This window comes from Aedes albopictus, chromosome 2 (genome assembly GCF_035046485.1).
Source record: "Aedes albopictus strain Foshan chromosome 2, AalbF5, whole genome shotgun sequence".
In the NCBI taxonomy this organism is placed as follows: Eukaryota; Metazoa; Arthropoda; class Insecta; order Diptera; family Culicidae; genus Aedes; species Aedes albopictus.
This window is the reverse complement of record NC_085137.1, coordinates 385,133,298-385,158,297: the sequence shown is the minus strand read 5'-3', so window position 1 is coordinate 385,158,297 and position 25,000 is coordinate 385,133,298. Positions and strand designations below refer to the sequence as shown.

General features: G+C 39.2%; 1 protein-coding gene, 1 long non-coding RNA gene and 1 pseudogene across 2 annotated transcripts; 1 reads left to right on the top strand and 2 right to left on the bottom strand.

The window, feature by feature from the left end:
• On the bottom strand, positions 1–930 carry LOC109406061 (cyclin-dependent kinase 10; the record flags this gene model as incomplete). The annotated part of the gene is given in 4 exon segments (XM_019679137.3): positions 1–317; positions 382–454; positions 525–697; positions 774–930. Coding segments are annotated over 4 exon segments (573 nt in total), but the record flags the coding sequence as incomplete, so codon positions are not given.
• Positions 931–2,180: 1,250 nt separating this feature from the next.
• Positions 2,181–2,657, bottom strand: LOC134287275 (uncharacterized). The gene is made up of 2 exons (XR_009997180.1): positions 2,399–2,657; positions 2,181–2,337 (listed from the first exon to the last, which is right to left on the bottom strand). It is a non-coding gene; the product is annotated as an uncharacterized LOC134287275 (long non-coding RNA).
• Positions 2,658–15,830: 13,173 nt separating this feature from the next.
• On the top strand, positions 15,831–21,248 carry LOC109431369 (large ribosomal subunit protein uL22-like; annotated as a pseudogene).
• The last annotated feature ends 3,752 nt before the right edge of the window (positions 21,249–25,000 follow it).

The following is a 25,000-nucleotide window of genomic DNA, read 5'->3' as shown; positions in this document are numbered from 1 at the left end:
GTTTGAATGCAGATACTTCAGTCCTTTAAGCAGCTGGATGACAATGCATTTCACTTGCGACTCTGAAAATGGCGTTTCCATGTTGTCCAACAAAGAGGCCAGATCTTGTTCGCAGAATTCCATCACCAGAAATATGCTCTCCAAGCTGTTGCCCACGACCACTTCCTTAAGTTTGACAACGTTTTCGTGGTTACAGTTCTTTAAGATTTGAATTTCTCGCAAGCCGCTGACTGGGAAGCCATCCTTGAACATTTCCTGGTCAATCCGGACCTTTTTGAGGGCAACAATTTCCTCATTTTCCGTGTCTCGAGCTCGAACTGAAAAATAAAAAGAACTTAGAATCAGCCCCACAAAACTATTCAACCGTAGAAACAAACTCACAGACGATCCCGTAAGTTCCCTCGCCTACCCGGTTACACTTTACGAACGCGTTCACATATCGACATCTTCCGTGCTGAAACAAAAAACAAAATGCCCGTACTAATCCGAGAGGGATGCCTGCCGGAAGGAACAAAATTACATACCATATCCTTCAACGGGATGTTTATGAGCTTTTTGGTGCGAAACGACATTAGTGCTCCCTTCCGGACGATCGGTCCGACCGGGTCGTTGCTGGCGGCACCCGCGGGGGCTTTATCCGTCGGGGCTTGTTTGCCTTCATTTTCGGCTTTACGTTTGTCCGCAAGTTTGAGTTTTTCTTATTCGCAAAAAAGAGACCAATTAAGTGAATATAAAGATCTACAATGATTTTTATGTTAACTGTTAAAACTTACCTTTTGTCATGTTACAGCTTGGCGTCGTAGAGGTTTTTAGTTTACAAGTTTTAAGGTTTTTTTGGTTTTTTTATATGAAACTCATGTAAACACCAGCACCAGGGATGCCAGATGTGAAGACATCAGAGCCGTAGCGTGCGGTTGGCCAGGTTGGCCCCCGCCAAGGGCGCCAACCTTGGAGGGGCGCCGAAAAGACATACACGCTAAGGTCAGTTTACCCAAATATAGGTAAAGTTTACCCATAATCGCCGAAAAGTGCACAACCTCATTTTATGGGTAAAGGCACTTTACTCATATACCGTCTTACCCCGCTCGTACGACACGTTTTAATACGACACTTTTTAATTCGTACCCCGCTTATTCGACATATGTCGAATTAAAAAGTGTTCAAAAGTCACAGCGATGTACACTGTAAATGTAAAACAGTTTTATATTGCACTTATACTCACACCCGCAGTAGCTCCTCTTGCAGCCGGTAATTCCGGAAGTTCTGATTTGGTGCTATTCGACATCCAAACCGGCTGGAGACCAACCGGAACGAACTGAGGATGACAACAATCGTAGAAAGAACGAGCTTTTCATTCGCTCCACCGCAATATCTGTTGAAATTATGTTTCATAACAAATCCGGAAATCAAAACAAAAACAAAAATAGAGTTGCCAAATTTCAATGAGCATGGTGGTGTAGGGTGACCAGTTTGTCGAATTAAAAGTTTACCCCGGTTATTCGACAACAGTCGGTGTCGTATTAGCGGGGTAATACGGTATGGGTAAGCTGGATATATTGTAAAAAGAGGTAACATTTACCCATATTTATGTTTTTAAATTTTGGGTCAATTTTACCCATATTTGGGTAAAATAATATTATTCAATGAGAGAAAATTATTAATTTCAGAGAAATATTGAAAAACCGAGTGAAAAACAAAAGAAAATCCGTTTCACTTTTTATTAAAACAATCGGACAGAGAAATTGTAGTTGCGAACAGTACGCACAGGCTGGTTTTCTCCTGCCCCGGTTGGTTGCTCCAAGTGTTGCTCCTCCCAGCCGATCGGTTGCTTAACCCTGACCACTCGGACTTCGGAGGCCCCAACAAGGAGATTCGTTGTCGATAGCTCTTTCTTTGGAACATCACTTCATAGGTCGCTTCAAATAAATCGAAGCCGTTGAAGGGCAGAACACAGCGGGTCTATTTCCTCCTGCTCCTGCGGTTTGTTTCAGCCGGACGTGGGCAGCTTTTTCTTTCCGCTCCGAAGTTGATCATATTCTTGTGGGTTCCAACAGCTTGCTTATCATAAGGGGAGCCGGGCCATAAACGGGAACACTTAAAACTGCTTCCTTCTGTTCCAGGCGGGTTGAATCATCCGACCGGGCGAATCATCAGGTAGTTTGGTGGTATATTCCGCTCTGGTACGGAGAAATTCAGATTTTCAAACGGAACCGAATCCTACTTTTTCACATCGAATCCAGCTGCTCAAACTGGTTGTCTGATTCGATTGATTTGGACCGGGTTGTGGACGGATACATATTTACAATTATCGTTATTGACTCCGACAGAAATTTGATTCTGAAAAACAATAAACATATGATTTTTTGCCTTTCGTTGATACATTTTCTAGGATACTTACAGTTCGTTTACTTTTTTTGCTAGGTAGTGTAGCTCAACTAATTCTTCTAAAAACCATTTTTTTGCAAATTAGCAATAAGTTTTTCCGACGTTTCACTAAAAAAATAGTTTTAGTTTTTGTAAACAGTCGATTTAGGTGCTGCCTCTAGAATAATATTTTTTTCATCCAAATGTGAGTAATAGGGCTTTACCCATATATAAGTAAAGGTACTTCATTCATAATATGAGTCAATTTTACCAATAATTATTGGTAAAATTTACTCATATTATGAGTAACGCATACGAAACCCATATATGGGTAAATAAATTACCTATTTATAGGTAAACTGACCTTAGCGTGTACAGCTAGTGGCAAACAGAATGAATGTTATCAAGATTTCACTTTTCAAAGTATCTAAGATTGATGTGTTTTTACGTTCTTCCGATGTTGCCTGGAAATTTATCTACTATTTTATTTTGAGAAACTCAATGTGTTTCTTTCTGATAATTCTTAAACATTCTTTTCAGGATACTTCAGAGGGCGTTCGTCACATTCATTCAACTAATGTGTTGACAAAATATTTTGAAATGGAAAAGTTCAATTCATATAATTGTTTAGTTTATTTGGACTCTTGTAAACCTAGCACAAACCATCAAGTCGTATTCACCCGAAAAACTATCAGTGAGTTTTTTTTTTATTTCCGCAAAACAAATTGAATATTTTAGGAGTCCCCAATAAATTTCATCAGGCCTTTCTTCGGAATTTCTTGCTAGGTTTCTTTCACAAAATCTTTCAAAAACTCCTTCAGAAATGCATCTATGGGGTTCTTTTAAAATTCTCAAAGAATTTCTCCTGAAATATTTACGGAATCCTTTGGGAAAATCAAATTAAAAATTCTTCTGCAGATTTATCACGAAATTTCTCGAGGGATTCTCTTAGAAATTTCTCCAGGAAGGCTATCAGGAAGTTATTGAAGAATTTATTAAGAAATCATTCAAAAGATTCCTCCACATGTTTTTACAAGAAATTTTTTAGATTATTTTTCACATAAAAATAAGAAATTTCTGATGATGATAACCCTGGGCGAGAAATTTCTGCAGATATTCTTTCAAAAAATCTTTCAAGAGACAATTTTCGTTAAGGATACCTTCAGAAATTCCTCCACAGATTTCTTCAAAAATTCTTTTAGGAGTTGATACTTCTTTATCTCAATACTTATTTCACTATTTTTTCCTGGGTTTCTCCTGGATAATCTTCAATGAATTTCTAAACAAAATTCTCCAAAGTCTTCTTCACAAGTTCTTGTAGAGATTTCTGCAGGATTACGGATCAGGATCTGTCATGGATCATAGCCCATATAGCCGAGGCGGTAAACGCACGGGTATTCAGCATGACCATGCTGAGGGTGACGGGTTCGATTCCCGGTCGGTCCAGGATCTTTTCGTAAAGGAAATTTCCTTGACTTCCTTGGGCATAGAGTATCTTCGTGCCTGCCACACGATATACACATGCAAAATGGTCATTGGCAGAGGAAGCTCTCAGTTAATAACTGTGGAAGTGCTCATTAGTATGGGACAAACATCAAATTCTCGCTCCAGTCGACTTTTTTGATTCCATTTAGGTCCCATATGAACTGTGCAAAATTTCAGCGCAGTCGGTGAAACTATAATTTAGCGCAAGCGGTTCAAAGTTTGCATAGGATTTACTATGGGAAAAGTTACACTTTCAGATAAAAAATCCCAGAGGTCGCCCTTTGTCTCCTTAATTCAAATCGATCAATGCTTCTTGTAGAAAAAATATTAATGAAACTTTCCTTCAAAGACCGCAAAACAATTGGATGCTTGTGAAAAAAGTTATTGATTTATTACCGATTAGTGATCCAACGACCGGCTTTTTGTTTTGTTTTATTAGCAGCACTGTAGCTGCTGCCTTGGTTGCTGCTGTTTCTGGGGGTGGTGATGCCTCCCGCCACCCCATGCGACAACGGCAACAGCAGTGCTGCTGATAAAACAAAACAAAAAGCCGTTCGTTGGATCACTAATCGGTAATAAATCAATAACTTTTTCCACAAGCTCCCAATCGATTTGCGGTCTTCGAAGGAAAGTTTCATAAATGATTTTTCTACAAGAAGCATTGATCGATTTGAATTAAGGGGACAAAGGGCTACCTCTGGGATTTTTTATCTGAAAGTGTAACTTTTCCCATAGTAAATCCTATGAAAACTTTGAACCGCTTGCGCTAAATTATAGTTTCACCGACTGCGCTGAAATTTTGTACAGTTCATATGGGACCTAAATGGGATCTAAAAAGTCGACTGGAGCGAGGATTCATTTTTTCCATACAAGCGTGTCCCACACTAGTGCTCATAGAACACTAAGCTGAGAAGCAGGCTTTGTCCCAATGGACGTCACGCCAAGAAGGAGAAGAAGAAGATCTGTCATGGATTCTTATAGAAACTCCTGTAGAGATTCGTTTAGAAATCTTTCCATCGATTTCTTCATAAATTTATCTGAAAATCTGAGAATCTGAGAATCTGAAAGGAAATCATCTATAGATTCATTTAGAAATTCGACCAGTTTCCTTCAGAAAGTCTTCTACTGATTGCTTTAGAAAGTAATTAGAAAATCTTCCATTGATCCCTTCCGAAATTGATTCATGTTCATTAGAGATTATTCCATAAATTTTTGCTAGAACCCATCTACAAAACTTTTCAACCTCTTGAACTCTTCCAAAAAATCATGAATTTGGAATAATTTCAGATTTTTTACCAGATATTCCGTTAGAAAATCTGTCATTGCATTCCTTCAGGGATTTCTTCATAAAACCTTCTGGGGTTTGTTTTAGAAATCCTCCAGAGACTCCTTAAGAAACTTTTTTGAAGATTCCTTAAAAAAATCTCCTTTCAAAAAGTTTGTAACATATTTTTTTTTTTTTTTTATATTTCTGTGTATTTTAACTAGAGCTAATTCTACACTTAAATGTTTGTAACATAGATTGTTTGAGGATCCCTGAAAATCATCAGGTAAAATACACAGAAATAAAAAAAAATCGAGGGAAATTTGTGTCTTAAATAGAAACAGCAAATTCCAACTAAAGAAACCAAAAAAAAAAATAAATCATCACATTTTTAGCAAATTGACAATGTTCAATTGTCACGGGGCGTCAATCAGGATGCTTGCCAAGGGCGCCATTGTACCACGCTACGGCTCTGGAAGACATGTCTTCAATTTGAAGACATTTGACGTTCTGTGAAGACATTTATTTTTGTGAAGACATATAGAAGACATTTCAAATTTTGTGAAGACTTTTGAAAGCAGAAAAAAACTATTTATGTTGTTAATCTGAAACAATAATGCTTGAAACAATTTCAGATGAAATGCGTTCCATTTTTTGTAGATAAAATTTTAAACGTTTAAAACTTTTCCTAACTTTTCGGTAATTGGCAGAACTTTTGAAGCAGTTTTTAGTTAAAATACGAATCAAATTAGACGACCACCATGTCATGGAAATTTTAGAAAGTATGCTTATCTTTTGATTTATTTTTTCATCCGCAATTGTTTACACAATATAAAATTTGCATCAACAAAATTCCTCTGGGAATTGAACTGGGTATTCTTCAATATTTCAAAAATCTCCAAAAACAGAGGTTGCTTCTAGAATATTACCAAGGTATCGGATATTATCGGAAATTCTCCCCAGAACTTCGTTTGAATTTTAAACAGTGCTTCATTCAGAATTTTCCGCAGACTTATCCGAAGATTTGTTCAAGCCTGTTAAGATTTCTCCAGTAGTCCCTCGAGAATCTCTCTTAAAGTTCCACGGGAATTTCTACAGGATTTCATCAGGAATACCTCAGGAATTCTTGGAGGTGTTCTTCGGATATTCCACCTGGGGTACCTCAGGAATTCTTTCAGTTTCCTGGAAATTCCTCCAGGAGTTTGCCGATTTTTTTTCTGGAGGGCTTCGGAAATTCTCCCAGAAGTTCCTCGGGAATTCATCCTGGAGTTCTTCGGGAATTGGTGTTCCTCGAGAATTCCTTTAGGAGTTCCTCGGGAATTCCTCAGTAAATCCTTTAAGAGTTCCTCAGAAATTCTCCCAGAAGTTTCTCAGGAATTCCACCAAGAGTTTCTCGAGAATTCATCTAGGAGTTCCTCGGAAATTCCTCCAGGAGTTCCAAGCGAATTACTCCGGGAGTTCCTCGGTATTTTCTCCAGAAGTTCCTCAAAAATTCTTCTGGGAGTTCCTCAAGAAATCCTACCTGAATTCCTCGAAAATGTCTCCAGCAGCTCGTCGGGAATCCTTTCAGGAGTTCCCAGAAAATTTCTTCATATATTCCTCGAGAATTTCTACTGGAGTTTTTTTTTATTCCTCCAGGAGTTACTCGGGAATTCCTTCAGAAATTCCTTCAAGGTGTTCTTTGAGAATTCCTCTGGAGCGCCTCGGGAATTCCTTTCCTCCAAGAGTTCCTTGGAAATTCTTCCAGAAGTTCCTCAGAAATTTCACCGGAATAACTCAGAAACTCTACTAGGAGTTTCTCGAGAATTCATCTAAGAACTCCTCGGGTATTCATTATGGAGTTCCAAGAGAATTTCTTCAGGAGTTCCTCGGAAATTAATCCAGCAGGTTTTCGAGAATTCCTTTAGGGGTTCCTTGAGAATCCTTTTAGGAGTTCCTTGGGAATTCCACCAGGAGTTCCTTGAAAATTCTTCTAGAAGCTCCTCGGGAAATTCTACATGAGTTCCTCCGAATTTTCTTCAGAAGTTCCTTGCAAATTCCTCCAGGAGTTTGCCAACAACTTTTTCAGGAGTTCTTCAGAAATTCCTTGAGAATTCTTCTATGAAATCCTCTTAAATTCCCATAGGAGTTGCTAGAAAATTTATTGGAAAATTGCTTCATGTACTCCTCGGAATTCTTCTAGGAGTTCCTCGGAGATTCCTCCTGGAGTTCATCGGATTTTTTTTTAGGATTTCTCTAGAAGTTACACGGGATCTCCCAAAAAAATCTCCTTTGAGAATTATCAAGAAACTCCTGGAGGAATTCCCGAAACACCTAGAGACATACCCGAGAATCTCTTGAAGAATTTCCGAGGAACTCGAGGAGAAATTCCCGAGGAACTCTGAAAGAATTATGGTGTAACTTCTAGAAGAATCCCCAAAAAACTAGGAACTGGGAATTCCTCCAGAAGTTCATCGAGAATCCCTCTATCATTTTCTCGGGAATTCTTCCAGAAGATTCTCGGGAAATATTTCAGTAGTTTATCAGAAATTCATCTGGATCTTACCTAATCGTCGGGAATTCCCAGAAACCTCTTACAGTAGGTTTTCTGGGGACCAAGAGGAATTCCCGAAGAACTGCCGCAAAAGAACCTCGAGAAACTATGAAAAAACTGCTCGTTGAATTCGTGGAGGGATTCCCGAGAAACATGTAACTCCTCGGGAAATTACCGAGGAATCCCAAGAGGATTTCCCAAGGACCTCCTGGGTTTTCCCGAGAAACTTTTTTAGGATTTCCTGAAGGAATTTTCTGGAGGAACTCCCGAGGAACTCATGCAAGAATTCCCGAAGAACTCCTGGAAGGAATGTACCGAGGATCTCCTGTAGAAATACCGGAGAATCTCTTGAAGGAATTCCTGAGGATCCGTGAATGAATTCTAAAGAAACACCTAGAGCAGGGCTACCCAACGTACGACATTTCATGCCTCCCGCGGCACGTATGAAGAAAAGTTATGACTTTTGGCCGGTGGAGCAATTATTTTGAATGTTTCTCTTTTTCCAATGAATTATATTTTCAAAACAAGTTTGACATATATTTTTAGGTAAATTTTCAAAGATTTTCAATCAGTTATATTGAGTTCTGTAAGAATTTCGGCCAAGGGAGGCCTCAAATTTTCACAATGAACTTTGAAATGTTTGCAAAATTTTCAGAATTCTGGCTGACATTGCACATTGCAATTTAAAAAACAAACATGTCAGCGTAACCTCAAAGTAATTCTACTCATTTTCAGAAATTCGGTTCAAAACTTCAGTTTATTGTGCGCAATGGCTTAATTTTCTCCAACAGCGGAAGGAAAAAAAATCTTAAAATTCATAGAAGATTCAATAACAATTCTTGTGTATTTTTGAGATTTTATTTATGTGGCTATAATCTCAAAATTCCGGCAAGTTCTGGGACAACACAAAAAATACGAATCTTCGTTTATGAAGACAATTTTTTACAATATCTTCACCAACTCCAAAATTATTCCAGAATTTGAACGAATTTGGATTTATAGGAATTAGCCATAGCCTTGGCAAGAAATGCTAAGAAAAGTTTCAAGAAAACGTATGGATTATAAAATTTCAATTCTGGCCCGTCAACAGGTGTGGAGTGTAAAATATGGCCCGCGATCGTTAAAGGTTGGGCAGGCCTGTCTTAGAGGAATTGTTGAGGATCTTTTGGACAAATTCTCGTAGATTCCCTTAAGGATTTCCATGGATCTCCTGAGGGATTTTTCTGAGAAACACCTGGGGGATTTTTCGATGATCATCTGAAGGAATTCTCGTGGAACTCCTGGAAGAATTTACGAGAATCTTCTGGAGTAACTCCCGAGGTTCTTCTGCAGGAATTCCCGAAACTCCTAGAAGAATTTCCGAGAAACTGCTGACGATCTCCTAGAGGAATTCCCGATGAAGTCCTAGAGGAATTCCCGAGAAACTCCTGTAGGAATTTCCGGGGAATTCCTGAAAGAATTCCCGAGGCATTCCTGGAGGAATTAACGAGGAAGTCCTGGAGGAATTGCCGTGGAACTCCTGTACTCCGAGGAACTCCTGGAGGAACTTGTAGAGAAATTCCTGGAAGAATTCTTGGGAAACTCAACTCCTGAAGAAATTCTCGGGACTCTTATGAAAGAATTTCAGAGGAACTCTTGTAGGAGTTTTTTCTGATGGCATTCGCAATGACTTCCAGGAGAATTTGCGAGGAATTCACGAAAGAATTCCTGGAGAAATTCCCGGATTTTTTCAAAGTTTTTTTTCGTGAAACTCGTTGAAACAAATCCGAGGAACTTGTTTATGAATTTTCGGGAAAACCCCTTGAAATTGCCAAGGAAATTCTGAAGAGAACCGTGCATTATTGCTGGATGACCTCACGATATATTCCTTCATATAAAGCTAAGTGAGAACATAGCATAAATGTTGACTTTTAACATTAATTTTATACCAAAACCACAAAATGGGATGTGAAGACATGTGAAGACATTGTAGCGTGCCTTGTGAAGATACTTGAAAATTTCACCTGGCATCCCTGACCAGCACGCTCATGTAAATCTACCTACTGATGATCATCGGCAGCACGGTTGTAAGTGAAAACCCATTGATGGGTAAAAAATCACCCATTTTCGAATAGCACGTGTATCTGTCATAAAATGTATAAATTTATCAAAATAAAAAGGGTGAAAAAATACCCATTTTAATCATCCTCATTCAGCTTATAAATGGGTATTTTTTTACACTTTAATGGGTGAAAAAATAGTTATCAATAATTTCAGCCGCTACCGAAGTGTTTTATTCGGATTTTTTCAAGAAGTCTCTGGTACGCATCAAGAAATAAAACAATGAAATCCGTAATCATTAAAGGTGAGTACATTAAAATCAAAACCATCGGTGGAACCTAATGTTATCTTTGTTTTCAGTGAGGTTTTCAGTAGAAAGACCAGATGTGTTATACAAGATGTCATCTTCAAACCTGTCATCAAGGTTTCCGGGACTCCGGAATGACATCACAGTCCGCCTTATCTATTCTTAATTGATTCATCGGACGCGCAGCACAAGACCCAGGACCTGAAAGTCTTTCCGCAACCCTCAAATGGAACGAGTTCTGTGGCCGCATCGATGTGAAGGAACGCCAACAAAAAGTGTTATCTCCGTTGACATAAAAAAGTGAATATTACTTTTACAAATATGTGTCAAATGATATGTATATTTCGTTATTTAATAAAACTTATAAAAATCTTGTGTAATTTTGGTTATTAATCCTCATCTCTCCATTATGAAAACCCTGAATAATTCGTCCCTGCAATAATCGCGAAAATGGGTAAATTGTTACCCATTTTTCAAAAAAGCCGTCTTTTTATAATGGGTAAATAAATACCCATCTTCTGACATAAACCGTCTTTACCCGTTAATGGGTAAACAGCCTTTACCCATTAAATGGGGAGAGGCACTTCTAGCGAAAATGGGTGTTTTTTCACCCATTAATGGGTTTTCGCAAACGACCGTGAGCGGCGTCCGTCATCGTCAGTGAATGTCAAATGACACACGCTAAGAAAAAGATACTCTAATATGTGCAAGATTCACACAAATCGACACTGATTTTTCATTTGGGCCTAACTGGCATTTTCGAGTTCTCTTCATCGCCCGCATAAACGATAACCATAAGATGTGCTTAACCCAGTGGGGTGACACGGCTGTCAAACTCGGTACATCGCCGCTCCACCCAACATCATTTTTGGTACGGCGCGTTTTGGTACCCACTTTCTGGTCGGTTTACCCTAACTTGCTCCTGGTTTTCGGGTGTGTGGCTCGTGTGTTGCTAGTGCTTATTTCAGAAATTACACATTTCAAACGAAATCGTTGTTTTTGATGATTGTTTCTCTTTCCTTATCACTTTGCACGATATTATATGTAGCAGCGAAGCAGTGTCGATGTTTCCAGCGCATGTTTTCCATGAATTAAGCAATCAAAACAAAAACATTGGACGCCATGTTGAATTGAATGCTGGGTAGATGATTCGGGCCCTTCGTCATCCCCCTGGCTTAACCACCCATTCGGGATACAATTTGAACAGTATGTGATATTGTTGAACTGTCTACAGTACTGTCCGTGTATTGTTGCCGTTTATTAGGGCGGTCCTCTCTTTGTGCACAGAATGTGTATAAGGTGAAACATCAAGAAATCCCATTGCGATTTTGCAATAGAGTTAATAAACTATAGAGGACGAATGTCGCTGCTGTTCCCTTTGTACTCGCTCGCAAACATGTCGGGTATCTATCTGTCAAACTGCATACTTTTTCGCTTTGACACTTATAGCCCGGCCTATCTCCGACAGCAAAAGATGTTTCGGCAGCGACGCCAGCGACATTCTTCCTCTATAGTTTATTACCTCTATTGATTTTGCATGCAAACTTTAAAGGCACAAATCCGACAAACGAAGCATCGAATCAAGCCCCACTTGTTTATCCTGGCTTTGCTCACTTGCAAAAAGAGGTAGCTTTTCCAAATCGAGAGCATTTCAGGCCAAACATTTCAATAGGTCCTATCTGCATTTGAGAGGCTCTCTTTGTTCACTTTCTCTTTCAATTATTGCAATGTAATGGCACACTTTTCAACTATTTTTGCAGTACAAATCAAAAGACGATTGTTTTGACCATCGTTTAATGCAAGGAGACAATCATAATACAAATAAACAGCTGAGATATTAACGAAAGAGAGGGAAACCAAAGAGAGCCTCTCTTTTGCAGATAGGACCTTTAGACATGTTTGGCCTGATTTGTTTACGAATTTTCAAGATTGGTGCTCTTGAAAACGTGAGTAGGGGACCAAGACGGCCATTGTGGCAGCCATGTTTGTATTCTCTGAAGTTTCTCCATAAGGCAATCCATGAGGACATATCGCGATGGGGGTGACAGCTGAAATTGTAAACACAGCAGTGAATCAAAATTCAACCATCGCGCAACAATAAATAATGACAATGTCGCAACCTGTAGTTTTAGCGATAATCCACCCAATGCGACATAAGTTTGTCTCAACTTGAAAATAATAGGAAGGATATATATCGTACACTACGAGTTTAGAGATTGTTAAGCTTGGCATTGCAATTTTGCATACTACCCATAAGGCGAAAACGGCTCACGGCGAGTAGATTTGAACGAGCGTGAAGTATTGGCGATCAAATGTGAGGTTAGGTAACACAAAATTTTCAACTTTGGAAGCAAAAATAACATATTTCTGGTCAATACATTGCATATAAATTATGAGAATCTGCAATAATTTCACTTTTCTTCCATTTGTATCATTAGCAATTCAGTCTAGGATTCGTAATTCACTGTTTTAGAAAAGCGCCAGGCTCCTAAAGTCCTATTGGGATTCTTGTTTTAAACCACAATATATGATTCAAGAGTACATATTTACTCAATTTTTGACGTTTTTATTAACCGTAGTTGAAAATATATAATTTTTATTTTTTTAGCCTTTTGTCTCGTCCCTAGCTTATAACACATACTTTGAGTGATTTTTTTTCACCGTGTATGTCAGATAGGAACATTTTTGAAATCCCAGTGCGAAAAATGTCGAGCTCAGTCACACAAGGTTGACCTCAAATGTCAAAGTAGAACTATTTACCATTTTACTTATTTCGAATTTTCTCATTATTACTTTGTTTTTCAAGTTCGAGTAAAGTACAATTCCGATTAGAATACCATGCTTGATCGTTTTATTCAACATAAGCGAGATTTCGTCTTTAATTTTAGGACCCTATTTAGCTTTGCGTTTGATAGTCAATAGGGTCCTAAAATTAAAGACGAAATCTCGCTTATATTGAATAATACGATCAAGCATGGTATTCTAATCGAAATTGTACTTTACTCGAACTTGAAAAACAAAGGAATAATGAGAAAATTCGAAATAAGTAAAATGGTAAATACACGGTGTGTCTGGTGGACAACATTATTTAAAAAAAATCGGTATCGCTAAAATACCCACCAAACGAAAGCTGAGGGTCCCACCTTTCATTTGAGCCTTAAATGAGAAAGTTCTATCGGCGGGTCTAGAACATTTTTTTTTTGATACACGCAGAAAAATGGCGCTTGTTTAAAACAATAAAACGCATGGTTGATTTTCAAACTGAGAATTTACTTATTCCAAAGTTATATTTAATTGTTTTCATTCAGAGTTGTTTGATAAAAACAACCGATTACCATCATTTCATATAATGTCAAAAATTTCATTTGTTTCAACAAAATAAAAACCATAAACATGGTCCGAAAGCACTCACACATCTATAAAATACTCACCCCAACGTGCCCCAACATTGCCACAGCAAAGAAGGTGCAGCAAATCCATCACGCCAACTTCCAAGTGCAGCTTTGGCCGTGATGGATAACGCGCAGGTACTCACGACAGCATCCACAAAAAGTTGATCGGTTTCGCCTTTTTTGTCTTTTTCTAGTCGTTCTCCTCGCCATCCGCTTATCGACGATCTAAAAATAGATTTCCGAGCTGCCGCAGTTGCTGCCGGCACCAAAACAATCACATTCCGGGTTTGTTAGTGGCAAAAGTGCAGTCGTTTGAATCAATCAATTATTTCATGTTGAAAAAAACATATCTCTGTTTGTTTTAACAAACTGTCAAAAATTTCGACAAATGAAAATATTTGTATTATCAAACAAATGGAACAGTTCAGTTTAAACTATAAATCAGTTTGTCGCTATAGTAAACTGAAAAATCGGTTGATTTGAACTAGAATTTAATTGTGTTTACAATTTATTTTTCTGCGTGTATAATATGATATTTTTTCGTATTTTTTCAAAGTACTAAGTAATAACGAAAAACAGTTTATACATTGCCAATATGGCTTTTCGACGAAAGATTTTTTATATGATGTTTATTACACTTTCCAAAAAAGCATAATAGTCCCAAGTGAATAAAAAAATCGAGTAAACAGTAGTCAGTTTCGTGGTTATGGGCAGTAATGCTTGGAAAATTGTAATAGTTTCAAGCAGGTGGAGATGATGGGTTCAAATTTAAATTAACATGTGTACCGCGTCATGCTCTAATACGGGTAATTATTATTATATCACCGTGTTCCTCTTTATAGCGTGCATTTGACAAAAAAATCAATTATTTGGCAAATTTTATTATTTTCTCTATAGACCTTATCAGAAGACGTTTTAAATCAGCGGGGGCCTTTGACAGTTCTCCTTTGAAAATGACAGTTCAGCGTTTGCGCCTTTGTTCGGCAGTTGTAAACAGTGGCATACACGAACCTGTCAGCTGAAAAGGCCCATTGAGCAATGCACGATATAAGCACAGACAAACAGACGTAACAATCTTTTACAGGGCTTGGCACATGCATTTAACGATGAATTCAAATTTCGTTTGATTTCCGCGATCCTTTCACCAGAGCTGCTAATGTTCGATCACTTTGATGCTTGCGAATGTACACGTTGCTGAAACTTACAGGTGATATGTATAGTAGTGTGCGTGTTACGCAAACGTCAAATTGCAATCCATCATGGCCGACAGTGTCTCACGCGGTTCTACCAATAGATTGAAGCGTGTTCATGAAAAAGACAGCAAAAAAAAATCCGAGTTAAATAAAATTAATGAATTTTCTCTAAGAGTTACGTCTTCTTGTCTGTGATATAAGGGAATTGATGTGTCTTCCAAATACCACGAATTGGCTAAAACTGCAAACTGAACATTTTATTGATACTTTTACTTTATAAACAAGTTCTACAAATCTTCAGGCAACGTAAACGTTAATACATTAAAACACCAAGTCCTTTTTATCACGTAGATGCTATCGACTGCTTCGAATTCACAGGGGATTTTTCGGCTTTCAGTCTGTTAAGCGATTGAAACGAAAATATCTTTCTTGAAACGTCGGACATACACTTTCCAGAATCCTAAGATGACCGCAACTCAATATTTTCTGGAATCAAATCTTTAATACGCGTGTATTTCTTATGGGGCAGGTGGGTCACGACCCATTATTTGAGATAGGTAGGCCTACAATAATGGAGCAAAACTAAAATAAAAATTGTGTTGTTTTATTTAGTTTATTGGTGAAATAGATACTTTTTCATAATATTCTAATTGTAATCCGAGATTTATTGTTCTCAAGGCCGCCATTGACATAATCGTCATCATTGAAAAACCTAACACGGTTTTCTCGTCCAAAACTGATATTTTCGTATTAGGAATTGTATTCACTGTATTGCTGCAGGAGAATGGAGTACAGTGATTGCATTTTCAATGCAAATATTAAATCTCCTTTTAGCATCTTTAGCAGAATTGCAACGAGCACTATCTTTTTGCATGATCGGTAGTAGTGCTATGTCTGCCGCGTTTGCCCGTTAACTTAGGAGAAACTGTAGTTCCTGTAGTACTACATGTTTCACAATTACAGCAAATATCGATGCTCCGCGTAGAAGATTTAAATTATATTCATACTTAAAGAGAGTAATTCTAAAGGATATGAATAATTGCGATATATTATCGAGGGATAATACCAACTTCTATATCTGGTATATTTCAGAAAATGTTGTTCAATAATATCAATAACCTGCAAATACAAATGAAAACAAGTTGGGACTTTCTAATTTATTCCGTCTATTATTTGTATGCTCAACCATATAAAACAAATATGTAAATCAGTGAACATCAACTACACAGTTAAAAATAATGTAAAGTGCCTCGATGTAATGCTTGAAGTTATGTAAAAATATCGATGTAATCGCTAATTTCGATGCACAATCACATCTGTTCGATGCTTAATTACATTGACCTAGAAATTACACGAAAATAAAACACCGACTGCCCCGTGCATCGTATTTGTGTAATATTCACACCGAAAGAATGTGAATATTACACAGAAATAGCTGCAACCAAGTGGTTGCGACGAACTTGCGTACAATTACACAAAATCGATGGAATATCGCATCCCCTCACGATGCGTTATCACATCTCGCAACACTGTACTAGTTGTTGTGTCGGTCGTCCCAAGCGAAGCAAGCTGCCATTTTTATTTGTTCATTTCGCGGACGAAGAGTTATTTTTCGCGATTTTCTTGGAATATTCTCCCTAATTATTCATGTGAGGTAGGTAAATGTTGTTTATATAATAATGTAGCTCTATTTCAATACGTGTACTTTTCTTTTTAACAGCGGCTTTCGAAACACCTCCGATATTTATCCGGTTTGCTGGGGCACCTTCTCTAACTCGCCGAAGTTTGCCGGTTTGGCCACAGATCGAGCCGTTGTTACTGAGGCTGGGACAGAAAAGGATCCCCTAGGTCATGCAGGATCGCGGATCGAACCTCCGGGTTCATTTCAACGTAAGATTTTGGGGTAAATTTGTCCAGGTTTACAGAGTGGCTGCTAATCGATCTGTTTACATTTCCAGAACACCCGCAAAACGGCGCTAGCCATCAGCGTATGCCTCTGCCGTGTCCAGAAGTTCCTGAAGAACGTCCGTGAGACTGCGTTCCATTCCGTCGCTTCAACGGTGTCGTCGGCCGTTGCACCCAGACCAAGCATTGGAACACGTCCATAAAGCTGCAGCTGTTGGAGAACGCTGAAGCCGACGGCTGCCAGGGTCTAATGTGGACCGACTGGTCGTGGGCCACATTCAGGTCAACCGGGCTCCGTGCCTGCGTCGTCGTACCTACCGTGCTCATGGTCTCATCAATCCAGTAAATGTCACCATATCAAATCGAGATGTTCCTTATCGAGAAGGAGAACTTTGTGTCGAAGGCCGTCGGAAACGAACCCGCGAAGAAGAAGCTCCAACTCCGGAAGAGGTGTAATTGAAGAAAAATAATCGACGTCGATATTGGACGACCGTTGACCGGGGTGGTTCATGGTGCTGTAAGCGTGGTAAACGAAACTACTGCCTTCACCAAGACCTGCGCCGTCGAGAAGTACTATTTGTACCTAACTCCGTACCTGTACCTGCTGGCAAAAGTTTGGAGTTAATATGCAGGTAATTTCGATACATTTACTATTTTAAAAGGATATCCTTTGGTTTAAATTATCCTGGGCTTGGATTATTATCTCCCAAGGAACTTTGATTTTGGCCGCGCTTTGCAGTAATGATTGGAGTAGCTGAGTGGTAGAGCATTGGTAAATAGTTCTGTTAACCCTCGAGTGACCGCGCTGTCCTATTTTGTACAACACGTTGAAACAATCTTGCTTTTTATACTAAGCATTAGCGTGGTGCTGGCGGTGGTAACCAACCGCGCGAGCAACGGAAGGTTAAATCTTCTGATGTAGTGATACTAATCACTAAGAGATCCTTGAATATCCCTCCAGGAGTTCTTCGGGAATTCACTCAGGAGTTTCGCGGGAATTCTTCCAGGAGTTCCTCTACGAATCCCCTGCCAGAAATTTTCCGGAATTTCTTCCAAGATTTACTCGAGAATTCCTACCGAAGTTCCTCCGGAATTTGTCCAGGGGTTCTTCAAAAAGTCTCTTAAGAATTCATGTCAGCTTTTCTCGAGAATTCTTACAGGAGTTCCTTCGACATTCATTTAGAAGATCCCCGGGGATTTTTCTATGAGTTCCCTGGGAGTTCAGAAGTTTTCTCGGAAAATTCTACAGGAGTTTTGCGGGAATTCCTTCAGGACTTCTCCGGGAATTCTTCCGGCAGTTCCTCGGGAATTCCTCTAGAATTCTACCAGAAGTTTCAAAGAAATTTCTTCATGAGTTCCTCGGGAATTTTTTGGGAATTCCTTCAAGAGTTCCCCGGGAATGCTTTTAGCAGTTTCACGGGAATGCCTTCAGGAGTTCCTCGAGGATTCCGTCAGGATATCCTGAGAAATTCCTTCAGGAGTGCTACGGGAATTCGTCGAAGAATCATGGTTCCTTGGAAATTCCTTTAGGAATTCCTTCAGGAGTTCGTCGAGAATTCTTGCAGAAGTTCCTCGTTAATTGCACCAAGAGTTCCATGAAAATTCTTCCAGAAGTTTCTTAGGAATTCCTTCATGAGTTTTTTGGAAATTTCTTCAGGAGTTTCTCAGTGATTCTTATAGAAGTTCCCGGGACTTCCTCTAGGAAGTCCTCGCGAATTCCTCCAGGATTTTCCTGAGAATTCCTTTTGGAGTTATCCGAGAATTCATTTCGGAGTTTCTCGGAAATTCCTTCGACATTCATTCCAGGGATTTTTTCTAGGATTGCCTCGGAAAATATTTCAAGAGTTTCTAGGAAATTTCTCGAGAAATTATATAGGAAAACCTTCAGGAGATCCTCGAGAATTCCTCCAGATGATTCTCAGGAATGTCTTCAGAAGATCCTTGACCATGTCTGCAGGAGTTCCTCGGGAATTCTTCCAGGAGGAGTTATTCGAGAAATCTTTTAGGATATCCTCGGTAATTCCTCTAGAAGCTTTTCAGGAATTCCTTCAGGACTTTCCCGTGAGTTCCTCCAGAAATTGTTCTGGAATTCTCCAAGGAGTTGCTCAGGAATTCCTTCAGCAGTTCCACGGGGATTCCTCCAAACGCGAGAATTCCTTTAGAACTTCCATTGTAATTCCTGCTTTGCAGTTCCTCGCGGATTCTTCCAGGAGGTCCCCGAAAATTCCTCCCGGAGTTTTCCGGGATTTTTTCCCGGAGTGAGTTCTTTTTTAAATTCTTGGAGTGTTCCTTCACTGCCCATATTCGCATAGTTGACGTAAGCACCACTGTAGTTTTCAACACACTTCTGAGATTTTAGCCATGAATAATTCCAAGTTCATGATTTTTTTGACATCTAACTAGAAGTTAGATCTTGTGTTGTTATTATTATCTATCTATATATATAAAAATGAGTTTGAAGTTCCTTTGAGGCAACAAAACTCAAGAACGAATAAACCGATCATCATGGCTCTTGCACGGTTCGATTCGTATTCGTGGTGGCTGTGTTTATATGTGCAAAAAGTTACGGAAATCTATTGAAAAAAAAGGAAAATTGTAAAATTACTGATTTTTCATGAGTTGGGAAGAAATTTGACACGATTGAAATAAAACCAATCTAGAGTGCGGTGCTGCAATGACCTCAACAGTTGTCAAACCACCATAACCGGGCAAGACAAAGTTTGCCGGGCCAACTAGTTATTAATATTTATTAAAAACACTTTACCACTTATGTGGCATTCGTGTCTGATCTTGTGTTGTATTGAATTTAACTGGTCACATATACGCAGATTCGTCAGATCTATGCTGATCTAGTCAGGGGTGGTTACGTCGTCTATGCGAACATGGGCAGTTCAGAAGTTCTTCGCGAATTCCTTCAGGAGTTTCACATTCCTCCAGAAGTGCCTCGAGAATTCTTCCACGAGTTCCTCGGAAATTAATCCAGGAGTTTCTCGGGAATTTTACCAATATTTCATCGGGGATTACTATGGGATTCCAACAGGAGTTCTACAAGAGTTTCTCCGGCAGTTCCTCGAGAAATTCCTCTAGGAGTTTCTCGGGAATTCCTCCAGGAGTTCCTCGGAAATACATGTGGAAGTCCTTCGAGAATTCCATCAGGAGTTCATTGGGAATTTCTCCAGGAGTTTTTTGGGAATTCTTTTCAGAATTGCTCGGAAATTTCTTCAGCAGTTCCTTGGGAATTCCTACAAGACTTCGTCAGGAATTTCTTGAGGAGTTCCTCGGAATTCTTTAGAGGAATTCCCGGGGAACTCCTGTAGGAATTCTTGAAGGACTCCTGAAGGAATTCTCGAGGAACAAGAGAAATTTCGAGGAACTCGTAGAGGAATTCCCGAAAAGCTCTCAAAGCAACTCTCAACGAATTTCTAGAGTAATTCCCGAGGAACTCCGGAAGGAATTCTCGAAAAACTTTTAAATTCCCGAGGAACTTCTGGAGTAATTCCCGATTAACTCCTGGAGAAATTCCCAAGGAACTCCTGAAGATATACCCGAGGAACTTTTGAAGAAATTGTCGATGAACTGTTGGAGAAATGCCCGAAGAACTTCTGGACTAATTCTCGAGAAGCTCCAGGAGGGATTTCCGAAGTATTTTTAGAAGAAGTCTCGAACAATTTTTCAAGGAATTCCCAAGAAATTCCTAATGGAGTTTCCGAAATGCTCCTTTAGAAATTTTTGAAGTTGTCTCAAAGGAATTATCTCTTCGAGGAATTCCTGGAGAAATTCCCGAAGAATCCTCAAGAACTCTTCATGGAATTTGCGAGAAACTCGTCTAGGAATTTCCGGAGATCTTCTCTAGGAACTCCTGCAGGAATCCCCGAGAAATTCTAGAGGAATTTCCAAAGGCTTCTTGAAGAATTCTATAGGATTTTTAGAAGAACTCCTAGAAGATATCCCGAGCAATTCTTGGAGGAAATCCGGAGGAACTCTTGATGGAATCAACAAATAACTCATCTAGGAATTCCCGAAGAACACCTAGAGAATTCCTGGACGAGCCCTCAAGAAACTCTCGGAGGAATTCCCGAGGAACTAAAGGAAATCTCAAGAAGCTTCCAAAGAACTCCTGAAGATATCCCTGCGAAATTCCTGAAAGAATTTCTGATGAACTCCGAGAAGAACTCTCGAGGAATTCTCGAGAATCTTCTGGAGGAATTCCCGAGCAACTTTCGGAGAAATTCCCGAGGAACTTGTGATGGAATTTTCAAGGAACACCTTAGGAATACCCGAAGAACTTTTCTAGCAATTCCCGAGGAACGCCTAGAGGGTTTCTCAAATAACACCTAGAGGGATTCTCGAGGAGCTCCTAAAGCAATTCCCGAGGATTTCCTAAAAGAATTCTTAAAGAGCTCCAAGTTGAATTCCTGAGGAAATTCCCGAGGAATTCGTAGAGGAATTTCCGAGAAACTCTTCATTGAATTTCTGAGAAACTCCGCTGCCGGAATTCCCAAGGATTTTCTAGATAAGTTTCCGAGGAACTCCTAGAGGATTTCGCGATGAACTCCGAGAGTTATTCTCGAGGAACTCCAAGAGGAGCTCTGGAAGAGCTGTTAGACGAATTCCCGGGCAATTTTTGGATGAATTCAAGAGGAACTCTTGAAGCAATTTCCTAGCAACTCCTCCAGGAATTCTTGAAAAACACCCAGAGGAATTTCCGAAAAATTCTCGGAAAGTTCCTATAGAATTCCCGAGGAACACCTGGAGCAAATGCCGATGTACTTGTATTGGAATCAATAGGGTCCTTAAATTAAAGACAAATTCCCGCTTAGATTTAACCTTTCAGGATGCGCGCCGTTGTAAAAAATACAGAATTACCAAAAAACCGTGGTGCAGTTTCAGCTGCTTGATGGCGCGCGTCCTGAAAGGTTGATAATACGATCAAGCATAATATTCTAATCAGATCTGTACTTTTCCCGAACTCGAAAAATGAAAGAATTATGAGAAAATTCGAAATAAGTAAAATGGTAAAAAGTTCTAGTTTAACATTTGAGGTCGACCTTGTCGCAAATGTCGCAAATTCGACATTTTTCAAACTGGGTTTTCAAAAATGTTCCTATCTGTCATACACGGTTAGAAAAAATCACTCAAAATATGAGTTATAAACTAGTGGCGAGACAAAAATGATTTTAAAATTAAAAATTATATATTTTTAAACACGGCCAATGAAAACGTCAAAAATGAGAAAATATGTACTCTCATGTCGTATATTCTGGGCTCCATATTTTGTGATTTAAACCAAAAATCTAGATAAGGTTTTAGGAGCCTATTCACGAGAAACACCTGGAGGAATTTCCGAGGAACTTCTGGAGACATTATCTCGAGAGACTCTTGGAGGATTTCCCGAGGAACTCCTGAGGAACACATAAATTCTCAAGAAGCTTCCGAGGAACTCTAAGAAGCTCCTTATGCAATTCCCGAGGATCTCCTAAATGAATTTCTGCGGAGCTTCTAGTTGAATTTCTGATGAACTCGTATTCCCGAGAAAGTCTTGATGGAATTACTCAGGAAATCCTCAAAGTATTCTCGAGAAACTTCTCTTGAAATTCCCGAGGAACTCCTGCAGAAATTTCCAAGGATTTCGTAGAGAAATTCCCGAGGAACTCCGAGAGGAATTCTCGAGAAGCTCCGAGAGGAGTTCCCGAGGAACTGCTGGAGGAATTCCCGAACAATTCTTGGAGGAGTTCCAGATGAACTCCTGAAGGAACTCTTGAAGGAATTTACGAAGAACTTCTCTAGGAATTCTAAGGAAATTTCCGAGAAATACTTCGAGGAATCCTCGGGAATCTCCTACAGAAATCACGAGGAACCCCTGAAGAAATTCCTGAAAAACTCCTGATGGAATTCCTGAGGAACTCCGAAAACAACTCTCGAGGATCTCCTGAATCCTGAAGGTTCTCCGAATTCCCGAGCAACTCTTAGATAAATTCCCGAAGAACTTGTGATGGAATTCCGTGGAACACCCTAGGAATTCCCGAGGTAATCGTGCAGGAATCTTCGAGGAACTTCCAGAGAAATTCTTGAGGAACTCCGATGGGCACACCAGAAAAACTCCTAGAGGAAATCCATAGGAATCCCCGAAGATCTCCTGGGAGAATTCCAGAGGAACTCCTGGAGGAATTTCCGAGGAACTTCTAGAGGAATTCCCAAGGAACTCCTTGAAAAATTCTCCTAGAATTCTCGAGGAACTCCCGGAAATCCCGAAGAGTTACTGTGGGAATTCCCGCGAAACTCCTTGAGAAATTCCCGAACAACTGCTAAAGAGATTCCCAAGAAACTCCTGGAGAAATTCCCGAGGAACTTCTGCACAAATACCCGAGGAACTTCTAGAGGAATTCCAGGAGAAATTTCGTAGAAACTTCTTGAGGAATTCCCGTGAAACTCTTAGAGAAATTTCCGGGACACTCCTGGATGGGGGACTTCCCGTGTAAATCCTGGAGGAATTCTAGAGAATTTCCTAAAGATATTCTTCAGAATCCTTCTTGAATAATTCTTGAATTCTGCTGCGATAGTTTCACAATTCTTTAGGATTGTTCCAGAATCCCTTTGGAGAGAAGATTGGGATAGCTCCAGAACTCTTAGATAATTACCATATCTTTCTAAGATGGTTCCAGAATGCTTCTAAAATACTTCCAGATTTTTTCTGGGATTGTTCCTGAACCCTTCTGGGACGATTCCGGAATTGTGGGATGATTCAATAATCTTCCTGGGATAATTTCAGAATCATTCTGTGGTGGTTTCAGAATTTTTTGCTGAGTATTCTTAAACATAACCATACCAGAAAAATTTATGAACTTTTTCAGAAGTGTTCCGGAATCTCGAAAGTATTCAAATAATGTCTGAAGGATTCCTGTGTGATTCTGGAATCAACTCAAAAGAATTGCTAGAAGGATTCTGGGAATATCCCACGACAATTTCGGTGATATCCCTCAATGATTTTGAAAATATTTCAGAGGAGCTCTGGAACCATTTCGGACGGATTTGGACCAACCCAACGCAGACAAATGCTATCAGAAATTTAAATACAATTAACTCTTCTGGTGTCTTTTACCAGAAATTATTGAAATGTATTCGAAATATCGCGAAACTTATGCCAAATTTGCCATGAATAGAACAAATTTTACCTTAAGTTCTTAATTGTGAGTGAATGATTTCAGTTTACCCTCCTAAAATCACCAGAAATCTACCGGTATATCATCGAAATTTTCCGCGGAAAAAAAGTTGTTCGGGCCTACAATCCCACTCAACAAAATCAGGAATGTCGTAACTTTTTTTTCGCAATCTTTTTTATGAACTCCTTTGAATTTCATCCGCATTTCATGTCCATCAATCCTTATCCTCAAGCAAGGTCAAAATTATCTTCAATCGGAATTTTTGCTCAATCAGTTATGAATTTCAAATAACTCAACGTACATATGTACAGATGGGTAAATTATTAGTTAAATTGGGAAAAAAATCCACAGCTCAGGTGAGATTTGAACTCACGACCCTGAGCTGTGGATTTTTTCCCAATTTAACCAATAATTTACTCATCTGTACATATGTGCATTGAGTTATTTGAAATTCATAATTGACCACACGGATTGGTATTACCGAAAATCTGCACTTTGAGTGAGTCGCTCAATCAGTGCTTAATTGAGATATTTTTCCAAAAAAGATACGTATTTCTATCCATACAAACAATAGTCCTGTTCAGTGAAGAGGGTTGAACATTGTGGTAGTTGCGGCATCCTGCTCTTACCTATTCATCAACAAATGGGTAAGAACAGGATGCAGCAACTTCGACCATGCTCATTCTACTTCATTGAACAGGACTAATTTTACTTACGGGTCTTTGTGAGATAAAAGTTTACATAGTTTTTCATCATTTGCCATCAAAATCTCAATAATTAATTTTGAGTTGTTCCCCTATTTTAGGAAACCGACGATATCATCTCGCTATACTACTTGATGTAGAGCGCAGTATGAACGTAGCATAAAGGAACCGCAGACGGATTTATATTATTTTATCTCCTGAAAAATCACCGGAGAGATCTCAGACAAAATTCCTAGAAGGAACTTTTGGAGGAATCCCACATCGTGTAAGAATCCCAGAACAAACTTTAGAGGAATTTCATAAAGAGCTCCTGGAGGAATCCCAGAAGAAGCTCCGAGGTAGCTCTTAGATGATTCCTAGAAGGAATTTCTGGAGGTATCACAGAAAGAATTCCTCATGTATTTCCAACAGGAAACTTTTGGAGAAATCCCAGAAGAAATTTCTGGAGGAAACCCTGGAGAAGCTTTTGGATGAAACTCAACAGAAACTTCTCAAGTCTCAAAAAGATCTCTCGGGGAATCACTGAAATAATTCTTGGAGAAATCTCAGAAGCAACCTTTGATGCTGTCTGCTCTCACGTTTACTGAGGTCCCCGTTTTCAAATTTATCGAAGGAATGAGGAAAATAGCACATGACGGTGCAAAGGCTAATTG